General features: G+C 40.2%; 3 protein-coding genes across 3 annotated transcripts; 1 reads left to right on the forward strand and 2 right to left on the reverse strand.

Moving 5' to 3' along the window:
• Positions 1-464: 464 nt before the first annotated feature.
• lyrm2 (LYR motif containing 2) lies at positions 465-2875 on the reverse strand. Its single transcript, XM_058756052.1, has 3 exons — positions 2812-2875; positions 2449-2589; positions 465-1395 (listed from the first exon to the last, which is right to left on the reverse strand). The coding sequence occupies exons 1-3, from the start codon at positions 2854-2856 to the stop codon at positions 1315-1317; spliced, it is 267 nt and encodes an 88-aa protein (XP_058612035.1). The 5' UTR covers positions 2857-2875; the 3' UTR covers positions 465-1314.
• A 1938-nt stretch (positions 2876-4813) lies between these two features.
• lats1 (large tumor suppressor kinase 1) lies at positions 4814-17643 on the reverse strand. Its single transcript, XM_058756177.1, is given in 9 exon segments — positions 4814-6764; positions 7442-7548; positions 8808-8990; positions 9348-9847; positions 9849-9928; positions 12906-14317; positions 15598-15748; positions 16316-16753; positions 17454-17643. Coding segments are annotated over 8 exon segments (3288 nt in total). The 5' UTR covers positions 16670-16753; positions 17454-17643; the 3' UTR covers positions 4814-6263.
• A 40-nt stretch (positions 17644-17683) lies between these two features.
• LOC131527232 (uncharacterized) lies at positions 17684-20223 on the forward strand. Its single transcript, XM_058756179.1, has 6 exons — positions 17684-17704; positions 18519-18717; positions 18818-19066; positions 19223-19394; positions 19467-19615; positions 19688-20223. Exons 2-6 carry the CDS (start codon positions 18564-18566, stop codon positions 19816-19818), a joined length of 855 nt encoding a protein of 284 aa, XP_058612162.1. The 5' UTR covers positions 17684-17704; positions 18519-18563; the 3' UTR covers positions 19819-20223.

A 20223-nucleotide genomic window follows, 5' to 3' on the forward strand; every position in this document is an offset into this window, starting at 1 on the left:
GTTTCATTGTTGTAGTTTGATAATTGTGCACTCTCAGCTAAATATGCAATATATTAAGTCCATTACTTGCCTTTGAGTACTACTTATACAAAATATGGCCAACATTTTGCAGATTTTCCGTCAACAAATGCAGTTATAAACTAAGATCTCTCCCCTTGTGTCGTGATGTTGCGCTCTGCTTCTGGCGGACTGTAATGTCCTCGAGGTGTCTGGGTTCGTCAGGTTGTTTGGGGGACATGGCCAGTTTGCACAGATTTACAGTTGTTCCACATTTTTCTGCCCCGACAGGTATTTTTCATGGTTTTGGATCTATGTGGAACGTTTATTGGTGTTTATCATTTATTTTCTGCATTATTTTGCAAACGCTACATGCAGATGTCAGCCACAGGAGTGTTTGTTGTGACATTATGTGATATTTCAACGACACACCAAGTAATTATGACCCAGAAGTGAATGTATTTGGCTTTTTATTAATATTTGGCAAAGTAAAAGAATGAGCACTCAAATATTATACATTTATATACACAAAATGCCACATCCTTTCACATTATAGTGTACTTTTTTTCAGTTCACCCAAAAATGATAATTGTCATCAGTTAGTCACTCGTGTCGTTCCAAACTCACAAGACTTTTGTTCATCTTCAAAAACACAAATTAAGATATTTTAATGACACCCATAACACTGACACTTTAAAACATTAATACAGACAAGACAACGTTTTCTGAACACACACAGTGCCTTTATACGTTCTTAAACAGATTCAATTTATGCTTTTATTGCCATATAAACACTGATCAACACACATACATAAAGCACAACAAATACAGTAAGCGAAAGCTCAAATTGCTTTATTAATGCACGAAAACCAGTGAGGTTTGTTCTGGAGTACAACGAGATATTAGTTTTTGCGTTCACCATATTTCATGCCCTCTATGTTTGCGAGTTGATCAATGTTTATATGCAAATGAAAGCCTAAATTAAATCTGTTCATCATATAAAGTGGATCGTGCCTCTTCAGAAGATTATGAACCACCCGATTCATATAGAAGTCGTTTCATACTTGTTAAAGAGTGAATGTTTTGGATGAGTGTACTTCTAATAGGGAAAAAAGGAGATTATTACAAACATCTTTGTACTTCGATGAATCAAAAGTCAGATGAGTGAAAGTCTTAAGTGTCTGGAATGACATGAGGGCGAGTAACTGATGACAGAATATTCATTTCTGTCTGAACCATCCTTTTAATAAATGGTGAACGTTTCAGTTTGATTTCCAGATAAACTCTGAATTGGACGCCAGCGGGATCCGTCGACGTTCAGCATCCAGCCAACGCCAGAGATTTTCTCAGATCCTCCAGATGATTGTGCGCTTGAGTGATCATCATGCGAATCACATCCTGAGGAGGAAAACCATACAAAATTTACAGTGCATGTAAATGGGGAACATTGTAAGTAGGGCCCAAACCGTCAGACATTAGCTCTGACAAAGCAAACTAACCTCATTCATTTTATATGAGAGCTGGCAATTTCCAACTACATCGCAACAGTCAGTGACTGTTGGCGATATGACAAACTTTACGCAACTGAGAAGCAAAGCAGTGCAGTGACTAGAGAAAGTGTGATTTACTGCCTAACACAGCTGGATACTGTGGCAGAGTAAGATCACCTACTAGAAACAAACTGCTCAGAGACTCACTGACCTCCAAAAAAAGATCTACCGTTTATGGTCAATCCCGTAGCCATGCATGAAGTACAGCTCACAACAAAGTCACATTTAATCCAAGCTGCCTTCAGCTGGTGAAAATGCACCAAAATTGCGTTACTCGCATGAAACTGATCGTGCCGATTCCTATTGAAATTACTGGATTTTGTCAGCAAGAACTCAAATGCGACTGCACTTTTAAACGGAGTTCACTGTTCAGTTTCTCTGCAATTAAAATTTAAGGTCATTTTCTTCATGCACTTCTGTAAATGTACACGTCGTTAGAGTGCTGGGTTCTGGGATGAGGGCACATCTATACAGTTCACCAAAAAACAAATATTTGCTGAAAATGTATTCATCCTCAGGCCACCCAAAATATAAGATACGTTTGTTTCTTCATGGAACAGATTCAGAGAAATGTAGCATTGCATCACTTGCTCTGCAGTGAATGGGTGCCGTCAGAATGAGTCCAAACAGCTGATAAAAACATCACAATAATCCACACCACTCCAGTCCATCAGTTAACATCTGGAGAAGCCAAAAGCTGTGCGTTTGTAAGAAACAAATCCATCATTAAGGAGTTTTTAACCTTGAAGCATTGCTTAAGGTTAAAATACGAAGTCTATACTGTGTGATGTTTTTATCAGCTGTTTGGACTCTCATTCTGACGGCACCCATTCACTGCAGAGCATCCACTGTGATACAACGCTACATTTCTAAGTTGCGAAGTTGAACAGGAAGATCCCACCTGGTCCGTTTCACTCTTGTTCCTCTTGAACTCTTCTCTGGCCCAATCTCTTAAATATCTGCGGTCAGACTCGGCCGGTATTTTGCGGATGGTTCGGAGCAGATCTCTGTAAACCCCCAGAACCTTCTGTCTCTGCAAAAACTGACCACAACACCACATGAAAACACGCTCAACTACAGCATCTGCGTGTGGCCCTTCACACACGGCGCATTCTCAACTGTTGGACGATGTATTAACTCAAAAGACAGATGTCTTTATCCGCTGCGTTCAAGGCAAGACCGCGCCCTTAACATCGTTGTTGGAATTCATCGTAATCTACAGAGCCGTTCAGATTTTAAAGGCGTCGTGGTAAGTGTTTTTTACCTGTTTGAGGCTCAGAGCTGCTGCTGGTAATCGGGACACTGCCATGTTGAATAACAAAGGGGCGGAGCTCTCCAGAGCTGTTGTTGTTTTTTATTGGTCAGAACCGGTGACGTCGCAATCTTCTTCTTCTGTATTTTATGGCGGATTGACTACCTATGTTGCATATCGCCAGCTACTTGAATAATTTCTAACTGTATCTATATTATAATTTTCATAAAAGCTCACAATGACTATCTTATCTTACACTATATTGCAAATACTTAAGTACTGGTGTAATTTGTTCATTTCAAACAGAGTACCATGTCTTATAAAAGGGTGTGCATATTTATGCAACCAGGTTTGTATTTTTCTATACAAATCTAATGACTAAAACTTTCAATTTGTTTCTTACAAAATTTGTGTTGGTTTCAATAATTCAATACAAAGAGATCTGAGTGATTTGAATTGATGTAGCATACATGATCTCCTCACACTCGCATTCTTCATCTCATCTCAAAAAACCTTTCTGGACTAGAACCTATTTATTATTAATGCACTTAAGTGGTTAAGCTCAATATATAATTTAAGCAACATAATGTATTTTGCTTATTAATAAGTACTACATTTAAGCTTTTTTTTCCCTATTCATTTTACTCAAGTTCTATGCTTACACTCAAATATATATGTATATATACAGTGGGTACTGAAAGTATTCAGACCCCCTTAAATTTTTCACTCTTTGTTATATTGCAGCCATTTGCTAAAATCATTTAAGTTCATTGTTTTTACTCATTAATGTACACACAGCACCCCATATTGACAGAAAAACACAGAATTGTTGACATTTTTCCTAAGTATTCAGACCCTTTGCTCAGTATTTAGTAGAAGCACCCTTTTGATCTAATACAGCCATGAGTGTTTTTGGGAAAGATGCAACAAGTTTTTCACACCTGGATTTGGGGATCCTCTGCCATTCCTCCTTGCAGACCCTCTCCAGTTCTGTCAGGTTGGATGGTAAACGTTGGTGGACAGCCATTTTTCGGTCTCTCCAGAGATGCTCAATTGGGTTTAAGTCAGGGCTCTGGCTGGGCCATTCAAGAACAGTCACGGAGTTGTTTTGAAGCCACTCCTTTATTATTTTATAATAAAGTCCTAATCAAGTCCAATCAGTATAATTAAACACAGCTGGACTCAAATGAAGGTGTAGAACCATCTCAAGGATGATCAGAAGAAATGGACAGCACCTGAGTTAAATATATGAGTGTCACAGCAAAGGGTCTGAATACTTAGGACCACGTGATATTTCAGTTTTTCTTTTTTAATAAATCTGCAAAAATGTCAACAATTCTGTGTTTTTCTGTCAATATGGGGTGCTGTGTGTATATTAATGAGGCAAAAAAATGAACAAATGATTTTAGCAAATGGCTGCAATATAACAAAGAGTGAAAAATTTAAGGGGGTCTGAATACTTTCCGTACCCACTGTATATATATATATATATATATATATATTTTTTTCCAAAACATTATATCCTTTTTTTTTTGTGTGTTAAAATAATTAGTTGTTATGAAACAGCTTTTTATCTAAAAATGATCTTATTCTAATGACTGAGTCCTCAAGCATGCAGGAGTCAGCTTTCCTATGAGCATAACAGAATATCTTTCATGTCAAAATGTATTCTTTGAATGCGTGTATACTCAGTCTACCATTTACACACAAAACTGAAGGTTTCAATGGTGTGTGTATATATTGTTCTAAATGTTGCATAAAGCTATTAAGAATGTCAAATTCTTAGCCGAGATTTTATCGTATCATTCCATCATTGCCATAAACCAATCTTTACATACTACAGAAAAAAAAATATATAATAATGTGCACTGATAAATCAGTTATTATAAGCACAGCAACATTCCATTAAAATAAATGTCAATTTTGATTTCATAGCAACTTCACACACATTTATGTGTCCTGCATTAAAAGAATATGCATGTATAATTTCACAAAAACACCAGACACTGAAGAATGTGGTTTGTGCTTAAGACCTTTTATTTATTGCCACCCCATCCTTTCTCCCATTCAAGGCAAATTTACACTCAAAGTAGCTACAGATGCTTTTCCTGGGAATAAGACCACCAGCTTAATCAAGAAAAGGATTTCCTTATTACATTGTGAGATGCACAGGATATTAGAGAGATTTCAGAAAAATAAAATACTAAAACAATGACGCCAGGAGACCGTTCTTGCAGAAAACAGAAGGCTTTGGTAGTGACACAGCAAAATCTCTTCGTAACAAGGAGAGAAACCAGAGCAGGGGTTCTCAAAAGTGTTTTGCTCAGGATCTGTAGTGATATGTACTGTAGTGTTTTGTGGAACAGAACAGGATCTAGCCCATGGTTTCTTTCCTAAACCTTCGGGACTACGAAAAGGGAGTAAAGTACTAGGCTAATTTACACTGCATAACTTATATATACAAATTCTGTGTGTATAAATAAAAAAAAATACACAGAGCAACAATTTACAATGTTTTTTTTTCTTGGGAACTTATATAACGAACGGTCGGCTAAATTTACCAGCACACACGATGAGCTCCCTCATAGTTTTGGTGAAAGAAAGTGTAAAATCGAAGTCCCTGTGCAGTCTAGTGCCCTGTGCCGCTCAGAATGAGAAACAAATCCACACAATCATAAATAAAATCATCATTTCAGGAAGAAAATACTCGACTCGTTTCAGCTACCATTAAAAAAGTCTTTAAATAAATTAAAGAGGAGTAAAAATACAGAGCTCCACTGCATCATCAGATTCTCGGTTGTTTAAAAGGCACCAGACAAGTGCATCCTGAACGAAAAATAATAAATACAGCACAAAGTGTCAAGGCAGACTCCACCAGTCACCACCAAAGATGGAAGAGAGAAAACAAACACACAAACATATAAAAACACACTCACATCCTACACAGGTCCGTCTTGTGAAAATATGCCCCGATGTTACCCACAAATCAAAAGAAAGAAGAAATTATATTTTGCATATTAAAAATCAAGCCCATTTTTAGAGCATTTCAAATTGTTGCTATGTTCCTGAGAATTAAAGGCATTTTCCCTCAAAATTCCTGTTACGTTCAAATGTTTTACTTCTGAATTTGTCATTTGCGCTGTTTTAAATGGCGATTTGCTTTACTGTAATCATTTTAATGACATAAAAAAATGACAAAGTCATGCGTCATTTTTTCACATCAGCATAAAGGCAGCGAAAAATAAATAAAAATACTACCATGATGTACAATCGTCAATTATCATTATTAAATATATTTGTTTGCATTACAGTAATGAGAAATTGAGGTTTGAAATGAACTCAAATTGCTGATATGAATGGTCCTACATTACAGGCTGGCTTTATTTATGCTCATGCAAAATATAATTTCTGGTTGGTTTCTTTTGATTCCTGGGTTAGTTTCCACCCGAACACACACATTCACATTAAACATAGACTAAATCCCGCCCCTGTTCTGGCCCCAAGCCCTTCGACGGGTTGACCGGCTCGTCCTCCTCCCCGTCATAATCCTCGCACTCGATGGGCTTGGGACAGCTGTACGGGTGGCCGTTATCATCGAAGAAGCGGCGGAAGGTGAACTCGTAGAAGGCGTGCTCCGGGTGCTTGCCGTTCTTGAACCAGCGGTTGAGTGTGTCGTTATGGTTGCCGTCAGCATCGTCGCTCCAGAGTTTGTCGGGGTCAACGGGGTCAAAGTTAGAGGTGTCAGTGCAGTGTGTGATTTTGGGGATGTAAGGCGCATGGTGTTGCTGCCGCAGGTCTGTGGAGAAGTCGATGCTTTTGAAGAAGGGATGGGCTTTAATCTCATCGGCTCCGTTTTTCCCAAGCCGGTCTTCCGGGCCACGGCAGAGCTTCAGGATCAGGTCGGTGGCCTCCGGACTCAGCTTGGCCTGCAGGGGGATGTGTAGAGCCGTCTGCCAGTTTATCACCTGAGACGGACACAAACACACAGCAAGATGATTCAACTCTGTGTGTAGCTAACAGAGCTGATAACTGCACTTTACTTGGCCCAGTGTCGACTACGCTCATTAATGCTGCATACAGTGGTGGCCAAAATTTTTAGAACATATTTAATTATTTGTTTTTGTTGAATTGGCCATTACAATACCCATAAAACCAACTACCTGCGATGGAAGGAATCTGCTGGAACACTGAAAGTGATGGACTCAATCCCATCGAGCAAATTTGGGGCGAGTTGGAAAATAAAATGGACTGATCTATTGTACATTCAAAGGAAAGCCTTTGGCTCGAGTTGCAGAAGGCATGGGATGACATTAGTGTTGAAGTTCTCAGGAAACATATTGACACTATGACTTATTATGACATATTGACTATGCCGCTGTAATTGCTGCAAAAGGTGGACATACCAAATATTAAAGTTAAAATTGGATAAAAACAGTACGACTCACTTCATCTGATATTTGTTGTGCTCAGAGCAACCATCTGCATGTTTTATGAACATTATCAAATGAAATCATGTTTTGGAGGTACAAAAGTCAGTATTTTCAGATCTGTCAGGTGTTCTAATCATTTTGGCCACCACTGTATGCGTTACAACATGAGACCAAACACATATCCACCTATAAGGACCAACATATATTCTCACCTTCATCTGGGTCTCAAGAGGAGCTGTTGCCAGAAAAGGAGGCTGACCGACTACCATCTCATAGAGGATAACACCCACACTCCACCAATCACAGAGCTGCGTGTAACCTAGGATTAAGAAAACAAGTAAATAAAACAAACCAATCACACCAATTTAATGAATTTATAGGGTTATGAAATCTCAGGGATTACAGCAGTGGAAAGTTCTGTTGTACCTTACAACACAGTTTAAACTGCAAACGAGCAACGTGACTCAGAAACTAGTTCAAAACTTGATCACCCAGAACAATAGTGCATGTGTGCCACCATTATAAATCAACAAAACCAATTGTACCACAAGCCCAGTGTTGCCAAGTGAATTGGGCTACTTTAACACTGTTGCCGCAAGTTGTTTTTCCATGTCCGCGGGTTGAAGCGACCTTAATAATGTGATATTTAGCCCCTGGAATGTGAATTGTATCAGGGGAATCCACCAAAATGTGTGTATTTTACACCCCAGAACATGATTTTTACCGGGGGACCCCCTCAAAATGCAATTGGGCTAGTTTTGAGTGGCAACTGGGCAGGCTTTGTTTCCGAAAACCTGGCAACCCTACACAAGCCTTTTGCAAAAATGGACATAATTCCAGTTTTAAATATATATGTGCAAATAAACCAGTTACTGTAATCTGATGTCAGGAATTTGAAATGCGCAATTGATTTCCATCCAATTGCTCTGCTGCCCCATAAATGAGAGTGCAAAACACAGCAACACACGGAGCCAACATGAGAGTGGTTTCTGCACAAAACACTGTGGTGCATTCAAATTTACTTGTGAGTGCATCACAGTCTACATCCGAGTGTGTTTAAGCTTTTTACTGACACATCTACTCTAGTACTGCATAAGTGAATCAGCACTGTTTAGATACACATCTTCCATCACACAAACAACAGCATTAATACAAATACAGACGAGACCATAATGAATACTGATAATTAAAGAGAATGGACAGAGTATAACTGTGCCTTCATTCTTCCTGCTCAACTGTACTAAACTGATGAGATTGTTTTGTAGTTTGATATTGTCTTTTGTTTTCCGACTAGAGAAGAACAGCCTTAAAATGTTGAAATGCTCATTTGATTATTTAATTTGTTTCAATGTACAGAAAACAAGATGCAATGAACATGAATGACGTCTCAGTCACGAACATGTGACTGGTTTTGAATGAAATGTGGGCGAGAATATTTATGTATTTATTTGTGTGTGAACTTGCATGAAACGTATTTCTTTGTCAAGCAATCTTTGTAAGTGTATGAAAAGTGCTTGATAAATGAAGTTTATTATTGTTCAGGAATAGGTGCTACTACACACACACACACAGACATACCTGTGCGCAGCAGAACCTCAGGGGCGATGTAATTGGGAGTGCCCACCAATGAATGTGCCAAGCAGCGCTGATGTTGTCTAGCGGCTCTGCGCTCCAGTGGCTTCAATCGGTCTCCACAGCGACAGTTAGCACTGTCTTCCCAGTCCTTACTGAAGTCCATACTGTCCTGACGCACATGATCACCTGACAAGACAAGACACCGAGAGAAAAAGTTGAACACCTTAGAAAAAGTTAAACCAAAGTCCTTTATCAATTCTCCAATAGGTTTCATTCAACAGTACATCCAGGATCCATTCATTTTAACAATGTTACATTTAGGTGATGGTGAAAAGTGACTGTTTGGTTTGTAGATGACAACTCCCCACCAAAACTCACTGTTGAGGAGGCTTTTTGACCGAGAAGTTGGAGCATCTTCACAAATCCAAATTTTCACAGTTCTTTTTCAAATCTTACATTTTTTTGCTATACATAATAGCACAAAATAATGGGGTCAATTTAGCATAGATATATTTTGGTCTTTGAGTTGTTTGCTAGGCTCACCGCTTTGGTAGTATTTGGAGTCGTGAGTCCATCGGAAGCCAGTGCACAGGCCAAAGTCTGTCAGTTTAATATGTCCATCACGATCAATTAGGATGTTGTCAGGTTTGATGTCTCGATGGATGAAACCCATTTTGTGGACGCTTTCCACAGCACATGTCAGCTCTGCGATGTAAAACTGAGCCAAGCCCTCTTGGAAAATGCCCATTCTGATCAAAAGACTCATCATGTCCCCGCCAGGGATGTAGTCCATCACAAAATACAAGTTATCTTTATCCTGAAACGAGTAGTACAAGCGGACGACCCACTCATTATCAGCTTCAGCGAGAATATCCCGCTCAGCTTTCACATGGGCCACCTGGTTCCGCAACAGGACATCTTTTTTACGGAGGGTCTTCATGGCATACAGCGCTCCCGTGTCCACTTTCCGAGCCAAACACACTTCTCCAAACGCCCCGATTCCCAAAGTCTTGATCTTCTCGAACATGGATTTGTCCATTTTGGCGCTTGAGGCGGATGTAGTTGGATTCTTTCTGGCACAGCATCATGCGCATCTGCTCCTGTGCGTCATTTGAAAGTCCCACCTGAGCACACAACACATGTTACACATAGGTCTAAATACAAACTCGCTTAACGCTCACACAACACACAAAGACACAGATTAAATGAACTTCTGAAATTATTTGAGGAAACATTCAAGCCATTCAATCATGTAATATTCAAAACTTTGGCAGGCAGCAGCATCCAGCACTGAACAGCAACGCATGCAATGCACAGGGTTTCCTACAGTGATCAAAACTACCTCAGTACTTTTACATAGATTGTGTTAGCACAACTAGGAAATGCAAATATACTTAATGTCAAACAGAAACAGTGCAATGTTGCTAGAATTTCAACTGTAATATGCTTCCCTCATGCTTCAGCATGACTGATACGCAGGGTCACTTGCTGGCCATCTGGATTTCATTTCATGTGCATTTTAATACCCAAGCATCTAATATGCTCTTATCGCCTCTCCTCTGGCAGAACCTTTACCTGAAATCTTGCTCGCTTAAATTGGGTTGTAATTTATTAAAATTGTATGATCATAACACTAAACTTAAACACATCAAAACAAAGCCAGTAGCCAAGAAGCCAGACAGCAATGAACCTTAAATCACTGATGCAACAATGAAATACAAGATTTGAGGTGGGTTTTCAAGAAATATACACCCACAGAACACTTCAGATTTAGATTATCTATCATACAATAAATTCTACCCAAACAGTCACCTACTGCATGTTTCTATTTGAAATATTTTGTCTAAACTAATATTACTTTATCTACCAGTAAAAGTGTAGTAACTCTGCTCCATTCATACACATCACTACCCAACACACAACAATCAGCGCACAAAATGTGAAAAGACAGGAAAAACCCCTCATGTGCACAGATGTGAACTTACAGAGCTGCAGGAAACCCTCAAGATCTTAGCTTTGTCCTAAAACCCAGTGAGCTGCCTTGCAATCTATTATCTAGATAGATAGCTTTCCTAATCATCACAGAACTTCTTAAGCAGCCAATCTGAAATGCTCTTCGTAGGCAGCAACTCCGTGTCGTACAGATAGCACTCATCACATAACGAGCACAGGAGACTTGCCTTGATTTTAAGTAAGGATTGGTATTAGCAAATGGCAAACCTAACAATAGTCTGGTTAGTATATATAAAAAAATAATAATAATATTAATGCACACTGGTTTATTTTTAAGGAAAAATTTGTCGCATTCTGGGAAAATCTGCAACCTAAAATTTTGGCTGTACACTTAACCTAAAAGAGGTATTACATTGCCTGATTTTCATAACAGCCTTTGCAACGTACCAATGACACCTTAAAATGCTGTCTTGGTAGGCAGCTCACTAGGCTTTAGAACGGAGCTCATAAGAATATTTGAGGAACATACACATGCTGTCCAACTGACAGGGTCTTACGTTACCACACTTGAGCGAAGATTACTCCAGGAGAAACCTTTAAACTATGAAAGCCAGTTGATCACACATAGAAAAGAAAGTAGGCTTACGGAGGAGATCCACATACTGAAAGATATAGAAGACAGACAGACAAGAGAAAGGGAGCATAAAAGGGCAGGAAAGAATAATGGAAGAAAGATGGGAAAAGTTAAAAGTCAATAGGAAATTAAAGCATTAGTTCACCCAAAAATGAAAATTCTTTCATTAATTACTCACCCTTGTGTCATTCCAAACCCTCAAGACCTTCGTTCATCTTCAGAACACAAATTAAGATATTTTTGATGAAATCTGAGAGCTCTCTGATCCTGCATAGACAGTAACACAACTGAAATGTTCCCAGGGCAGAAGAACTGTTGAATGAAGTCACTAGTTTTGTTTTCTTTGCGCACGAAAAGTATTCTCGTAGATTCGCAAAATTGAAATTGAGCCACTGATGTCACATAGACCAGGGGTCTTCAACTAAACCGGCTCGAGGTCCAGTAATGAACCCTCCCCACCAGCCGAGGTCCGAACAATTATATATAAAAAACAATCGATGGTTTTTGCCAGGCCAGGGTATCTGCAGGATATTTAAGCTTAAATTCAAGACTTTTAAAGACCTTTTTTTTTTTTAAGACCTGCACAAAAAAATAAAAATAAATAAAAAATTAAATGACTGTAAAAAGCACGATTTACTGTTCAGATGCAGGTTTTCACAAAAACAATCAAGTATTATATTAATTAAATAACATATAAATATATTTTACTGCCTTAATTGTTTACATTTTATAACACATTATCTTCTTGTTGATCCACCAGTTCACATTTACAACTCTGCGTGTTTGCTTAAAAACATGGATTGATTTTCACATTGGCCTTTGACAACAGAAATCATAAAATCATAATTAAGACTTTCTTGTAACATTTAAGATTTTTAAGGACCCGTCAACTTTCCTAATTTTTGAAAATGCCATTGCTTTTCACCCACTGAAAGTTTCATCTGTCTGCGCGCAGTGGCGCTCTCTGCTCTCATCACTGCACGCACGACCGCACCCAAACGGCTCTAGAGCTGACCTTGATCTGCTAGATATAAATTTGATGTACTAGAAATTAGCGTTTGGTGTTTATTTCATTATGTCAAAAGCTTTCACTGATTCGGACCGGAGTCCGCTACCGTAAAGACTACAAAAGCTGCGCCAGTTGAAACAGAAGCTAGATATGTAGGTCCGGGTCCAGATGGGACGGCTTCTGGGTCCAGACACGAACCGCGGTCCGCCTGTTAGTGACCTATGACATAGACCAATGTTTTACCGATCTCCTTACTACATTTCTGGGACTGGCAATATTGCAGTTGCGTTACTGTCTACGCAGGATCAGAAAGCTCTCAGATTTCATCAAAAATATCTTAATTTGTGTTCTGAAGATGAACAAAGGTCTTGCGTGTTTGGAATGACATCCAGCTGAGTAATTAATGACAGAATTTTCATTTTTGGGTGAACTAACCCTTTAACAGCAGAGCAGAGAAGCAAAGAACATCGTAAGAGGTTGTGTCATTTAAGAAATGCATGCTAACCCTCTGCATCTCGCTCTCCAACTGCTTCTTCCTCCGGATCCTCTGCTGGTGGTTCTTCAGGATGTTCTCCACATGCTGCTCCATGAAGAACTTGAAAGCCTGCGGGGAGTACATGGGAACTCTGCTTTCCCCCTTGCGCTCCTCGTCGCGTTTACAACGCCGCACCGGCACGGGAGATGTCGTGATCTGTTTCTTCTCGCGCTCCTCAGAGCCCTCAGCGCGCTCGCTGGAGCAGGTGCTGTCCGTGTCATTGTCGTTGTCCACCCCGTCCTCCTCCTTGTTGCTGGGTTTTGGACCGGGGTTGGTGTCGTACCCCGGTGGAGGCTGCTGCTGTAGCAGGTGTTTAGGGTAAGGCGGAGGTGGGCCTTGGTAGCTCGGGACTTCGGGGGCAGCTATGGAAGCAGACGGATCTTGATAAGCAGAGGGCGGAGGCTGCTGCTGCATCCATGGTGGGTGTGTAGGGGCCACGGCCGTGTGCAGCTCTGGCTTCTGCACTCGCATACTCTTTACCGGCTGCAAAATGGGAGCCTGTGTAATGGTGGTGACGGTTGTGCCGGAGGGTTGAGAGCTGGGCACAGACGGGCACTGACGTCCACTGGGCTGGGCATTGGTGAAGGAGTTGGAGCGCCCTGGAACGCTGTGGGGCCATGACGAAGGAACGTCCTGATTGGTGCTGTGACCGGGGGAAGTCTGAGGCTGCTGCACAGGAGGTCTGACCTGGGGTAATACCCCAAGGTTGTACATATCAAGGTTGTGGCTATTGCGGTTGGGCACCAGCATGCTTGGGGGAAGGTTGGCTCCATTTGAGGGTGAAGCAAGTGCGCTGGATTGCATCTGCTGGGCCGTGGGACTCTGTCTGTTAGTCTGGTGCATGGGATACGGAGGTGGTGGTGGCTGGCGGCCACTGCTATTAATGCCCACATACTCGCTTTGTATGCTGCCATTCTGGGGCCAAGATGGAGGGAAGGTGAACTTGTTGCCCCCGGAGTTTTGCATGATGATGGGCTGCCGACCCACAGGTACTGGACTGATCCCTCGCTGCGCCTGGGACGGAGGGTTTATATAGCCATCGGGTCGGGGCCCCTGAGGCACAGGAGAGAGCCGAGGCACCAGGTAATCCAAGTTCCCAGAATACCGCTTGGTTGAGGGATTGGAGTCCCATGAGGAGGGAGGAGGAGTGATGCTACGCACCTGCCGTGGGAGGGGAGGATTCACTCGTTGACCGCTGGCTGCAGAGGCAAGATTTTGAGGAAAGGTAGCAGGCCGTGAGAGGTCGCTTTGAGGTCCAGGGCTACTGGGACGGTAAATCATGCCATCAGTCATTAGAGCACTGTGTCGCTGTGGGGCCAGAGACTCCTTTGAACCCTTCCAGCTTTGGCGCCGCAACACTGTCGGTGGAATTTGGGATGGACCTAGAGAGGAAACATCCATACATCAACAACAGGAACCAGAGAAGAAAATCCTGTTTATTTACAATTTAGGTGAACTATCCCTTTAAGAAGGAAAAAAAAAAAAAAAAAAACCTTTACAGGGAACCCTGTCAGTTGGTACATTATTATAATATTAAAGGTTAAAATTAAGAAGTCCAAACTATTAAATTCAATTGCTATTTCTTTTTAGATAAAACATATGCCACTGAGTTATATACAAATATTTAAATTTCAGTAGGCAGCATTTATTTTTAATGATATTATGTTTCATTTAAAAGGTGTCTGTCAGAAAATTATTTTCATGACATTTATTTAAACATACTTTAAATAAGACAGCAGAAACAGATTAAGTAAAAATATAATGAATATCTAATACAGGGCATATATTTAACCAAATGCTCATCTCTAGAGTTATTTTTCCCCCTAGCTAAGTAACAAGCTATTAACACTGAAAGGCTTTTGTGAGGTAAATACAATGTGTAACATTTGTTTTACTGACATTTGCCCAAGTTTAAAACACTGATGGAGTTATTACAAGATTTTAGTAAGTTGTATTGTATCTTCCAACATACCTTGTTCAGTCATGTACATATTTCTTTGTGTCACATAATTACTATGCATCATACTGTTCTTTTCATGAAATACCTGCTTATGCTAATGCTGATGTAATGGTGTTAGTCCTGAGTTTATGATAAAACAGTATTCTCTACTTCAGAGGTGTTCAGTCCCCCTCCTGGAACTCTACCATAGCTAATCAACAGCTATGTCCACTCCAGAATAGCATTTATTATGCAAATTTTTAGCATACCTGGAATACCTAGATAACCTACATAATAGGGATGGGCATTTCAGGCAAAAATAATATTTGAAAATCGCATCCCTCCCCCGCATGCACGCACGCATAGGCTACAGTACAATACACACCCATAAATAGAGAGAGAGGGAGAGAGAGACCATTCACGCTTTCAATCTGTATGATAACAAACTGTTTAATACATTATTAGGGAATAAGCTATCTTATCTCAAGCTATATAATTGTAACGTGCTTTTAAATATTGCCAGTGTTAAAGATGCCTCTGTTTAATTAGGCTCTTTTAAGGTCAAGTGCGCCAGACAACAACTATTAAATAACTATTATAGTTTGACCCCATAATATCTTACTGCTACCCCTAAACAATTCCAGCAATTAATGTCTACATGTTAAGTTGCTATCAAAAGGAATGAATGTCAAATTATGTAAGAGGCTCTTGTAGGATACCTACCTGCTTGTTTTATGGCCGTGTTGACAGGCCGGGCTGCAGCGGCTGTTATCTGCTCCCTCGCAGGCTCCTGGAAGTTCATCCTACTGATGTACTCTATGGCTGCCTCCACGCTATGACTGTTCGTCTGCTTCAGAGCACGAACCACCATCTCCTGTACAAACATATATGTATTCATTTACTGCTACTGAGAATCAATAGAATATGTTGGCACTCATCAACTGGCATTTAAATGCAAAAGACTTCAAAACCTGCACAAAACATACAGAGCTGCTAATAGAGATAACCATAAGCTCCAGAAAATTTCATGTGTATTTGTGTGATACTGTTTTACTATTCATAGCTCTCTGGAAAACTTGCCAGTGATTGGTATCAATGGCATTCTCTGGTGTTATATTTGTGCCTTTATGCACATCCACCACATGAAAGAAAAAGCCGAGTAATTAATCTTATTGAAAAAAAAAAAAAAAAACTAAATATGTACATCACACCCAGTATTAGTGAGCATTTGAGTATGACACGTTGAGCTCGATTCTTCAACCAGAGCTGGTCTGGCAACATACCATTTCTGTCATTCCTCAAATAAGCGAAATTATAAATGACAGTAGAGAACATTCCTGGCACATGTGATTGATATGACGCATTTGGGGAAAAAATAAAAAATAAATAAATAAAGAGTACACAAACATCTCTTCCTACCAAACTCCACTAGGTCCATTACCTCATCAAAGCCAGCATCCTGCAGCTCCTGCAGCATGTGTCTGTTGATATCTGAAGCGTGTCCACTGGAGGTAGTTTCATTAGCAAATGGCATGAGTGACCTGCGGATCTCCTGCAGTGCTCTGTGATGGTGGGGGTTCCTGGGGTTGTTGCTGCGCCCTTGTTGTCTGGGATCGTCCGGCGGTCCCTTCCCGACGCTCACGTCGGTTTTGAGAGCATCTGGCGGCCGGGAGAGGTTCCGCAGGCTCTCTCGGATCTCCTGCAGCATTTGTTGACTATTGCCGCTGTAATTGCTTGCAGGGAACGTCTTGGGTCGCATTTGTCTGTATCCCTCGGGTTTCTCGCCCCTCTTCATGTAAAAACATATGTTAAGTGCCAAGGTGGTGATGAAGAGACTTCTGGCTGGAAGAGTGAAACTGTCTGGATTTCAATGTTTCACCTGCACACTAAAGAGATGTCAGTGCATCAGTAAACATGCGTGAGGGAATACAGAAGCATTGTTATGAACATTAATATAACTTAAAACTAAAGCTTGTAATAACTACATGGAGAATAATAATAATTAAGCTTTTTTAATAACATGTTTCTACATTAGTTTTTAGCGGTGTCGATAGTTCAAAACCATAAAACAACATTTACATTTGTGGTGGGTCTCGATTTGTTTTCATGTCTAAAGCTGCCTACACCACTAACATTTAAGACTCAATAAAAAGCTCATCGACGCCAATGACTGTTAAGATCATAATAAGATACAACAGCGATAAATACGTTATATTCATAATTTTTCTCTAATCTAAGTTCTGCCTACCTAGACAGCATCACAGGGCACGGCCAGAAACGCCGCATCGGCCAAAAGTGCTGTCTATGTAGGCATCTCTATAGGTTTTGAAACACAGTCGTAACTTAGTGTCCAATTGATTCACGCACTGCTAACTCAGTGAGACCTGAAACTGCTGAAATGTGTAGAAGTACTGTCACATAAAGCCCTTAAAATATTAAACATTATTCCTACTTCATAATAAATATTTTAAAGCGGATAAACAATTTATGAATTGGTACAACAGGTGACCGAGGCCTAAAGTTGTGGCGATAGCATAGTGCTATCATACACCGTTTAAAAACGAATTACATTCACTTACCATTTAATGATGGTGAGACATCATGTTTGTACATGTATAGACCCCTGTGAGGTTTTAAATGGCGAATACCCCCTCTTCTGTGTCTGACAGATACATGTATTTGTTGACGGACCGTCTGCTTCTCTTTGGTATTTACTGTCGTCTTGAGTTTTACAACGGCTGTCATGCGCGTCACAAAAGCCCGGATGTTGTAAAAGTCCCTCCCCCAGAGGAACCCGCTCCAGACGAGAGGCCCTTCTGTGTCGATGCAGGTCAGTGGAAGAGATGCGTCAGCTGCTTTTGTGTGTGGACACAGTTTGTGACATAATAAATTGACCTCTTAACGATGGTTCATGTGGGGTTTGCATAACATATTCATTTTAGAGTAAGCTATATTTGGAGTTCACTACGAAAACCAGGTATTTTAAATTATAAACAACACACTTTTTTTTTTTTTGCAACAGGTGGCACTGAATTTATGCTGCTGCAATATGAGTCTCAGTGCCCCTCATCTATGTTCATTCCCATTAAACAGTGCCATTTTTTTGCTCCCCATGAGTTTTGTGTGTGTGTGTGTGTGTGTGAGAGAGATGCAAAGATAGGGGATAGAAAATGCAGTTTGTACAGTATAAAAACTATTACAGCAATCAATGGAACATGGAAACCCAACATGTGTGTGTGTTGTCACTTCAGTTCAAAAGGTTATGAAATTTCAATACTTTTCTTATTCAGGCCCAAAGACTATCAGGACATATCCCCCCTATTTTTCAAATCATTGTTCAGCAAATACAGGATTTTCAATAGCCCATTCAAGTTTTTTAAAAGGTTTTTAAATATGTAGTCACAACATTGTAAAGTAGCGCTAGTTGTTCATCAATAATATTGTGCTAATTTTTGGTGTTTCTAATACAACAGCTGTGGCAGTGACTAAATTTGACAGTTTTCTCTTCTGACTGCTGTTAGCAAGCTCTCTCTATTTTTTCATCTTTTTTAAGATGTTTAACACTGCTGTGGAGTTTTTCTATTGCTATTTGAGCAAATGGGAACAGAAAAACATATATATATATGTTTTTCTGTTTCTGGGAGACTACAAAAGATCCCTAGAGCAATGAAGTTGGCGGACGTTATTACATGGAGAAAGAAGGCCTCAAGAGATGTCTGGATCTGTTGGAGTGTAACAGTGTAGCAGTGGACTACATTGTCACTGATCGTCATCCACAGATCCAGAAATATCTGAGGGAGCGTAAAATAACACAATTCTACGATGTGTGGCATTTTGAAAAAGGTTAGTGTTCGTCCTTCCACAGTTATTTATCCAACTGAATAATAAAGTGTGGGTTTTGAATGGTTTTTTTGGCACTAATCCCTTAATTTCTGTAAATCAGGTTTGTCTAAGAAGTTACAAAAATTGTCAAAACACAAGGACCGTGCATTGCTGACGAGGTGGAAGCGTAGCATTAGGAACCATATTTATTGGTGCGCTACTTCATCCACATCAGGACCAGAGAAGGTGGCCAAGTGGACTTCAGTGGTGAACCATCTTCAGAATGTGCATGTTCACGACAATTCTATTTTTCCGAGGTGTGAACATCCTGATCGGGTATCTAATGATCCGAAGAAATGGTTTGAACTAGGTAACTATAGATGTTCATTCTATGCTATTATTGTTAGAGTAATGTCTAACAAGTGCTGTGCTATTACTCCAACAATATTAATAACCAAATTAATTTGTGATTTCACCATTTGCATAGTCATGTATTGTACAATAATACATTTTCAATACAATGTAGGGTCGCTGGCAATCCACAAGGTTGAAAAAGTCCTATGCAACAAGAGGGTTCTCAAAGATGTGGAGAAGCTGAGTCACCATTTTCAAACTTCATCACTAGAGGCTTTCCACAGCCTGATCCTCCGCTTCACACCCAAAAATGTAGTGTTCCCTTTCATGGGAATGTTGTGCAGGTACTACCGATTTTAAAAACTATTAAACATTTTGAAGTGGGGCTATGATTTATAGGCTGGTTGTTCTTTCAGACTGTACCTTGCAGTACTGCATCACAATGAGAATGCAAACAGAGAACAAGCCACAACCTCAGAAGGAGAGGCCGTGTTCAAAATGGTCTTCCCCAAGTCCAAAAAGGGAGAATGCACTGCAAGGCCTTTGAAAACAGATCCAACATACGGTAAGTTAGGAAACTTTGTTTATTGCAATAAATATTTATATGCATATTTGACAGTCCTTGTTTTTTGGGCAGATTACGTGGAGGAGCTCTTGAGGCTCGTTTTCGAGGAGGTGATTGTCGACCCCACTCCATTTGTCGATCAGTTAAAGACAATCCCCATTCCCACAGACCTTTGTTCAGAGTTTGAGAGACCATCAAAGTAGGAAACAGTTGCCCGCCGTGTCTCCAGATTCACTCAAGAGGTGGTCGAAAGCCAACATGCTGACCAGCCGAGTCTGGAAACTCCTGGCGTATCCGGACTACAACACAGACAGAATTACAGCTCGGACATGTCGCCCCAAGTAGCCCCAGCACCAGCTAACAAAGCTGCGATACGACAGATGACGAAATTGCATAGTCCAAATACAGAATATTTAATATTCATGCCCAAATTGTAAATGTGTACATTGCTATTTTACAAACTTTTAAATATAAAACTTTATTTCAGAACAAAACTAGGTTCAATGTCATCATTTCTTGAGTGATGTAGAAACGTAGTAGTTATAATAATTTTAAAAATATTGATCTGTGCCTTATTGGTCTGTAGTCACTTCTATATTATGTTGTGG

Source organism: Onychostoma macrolepis, chromosome 20, assembly GCF_012432095.1.
Source record: "Onychostoma macrolepis isolate SWU-2019 chromosome 20, ASM1243209v1, whole genome shotgun sequence".
NCBI lineage: Eukaryota > Metazoa > Chordata > Actinopteri > Cypriniformes > Cyprinidae > Onychostoma > Onychostoma macrolepis.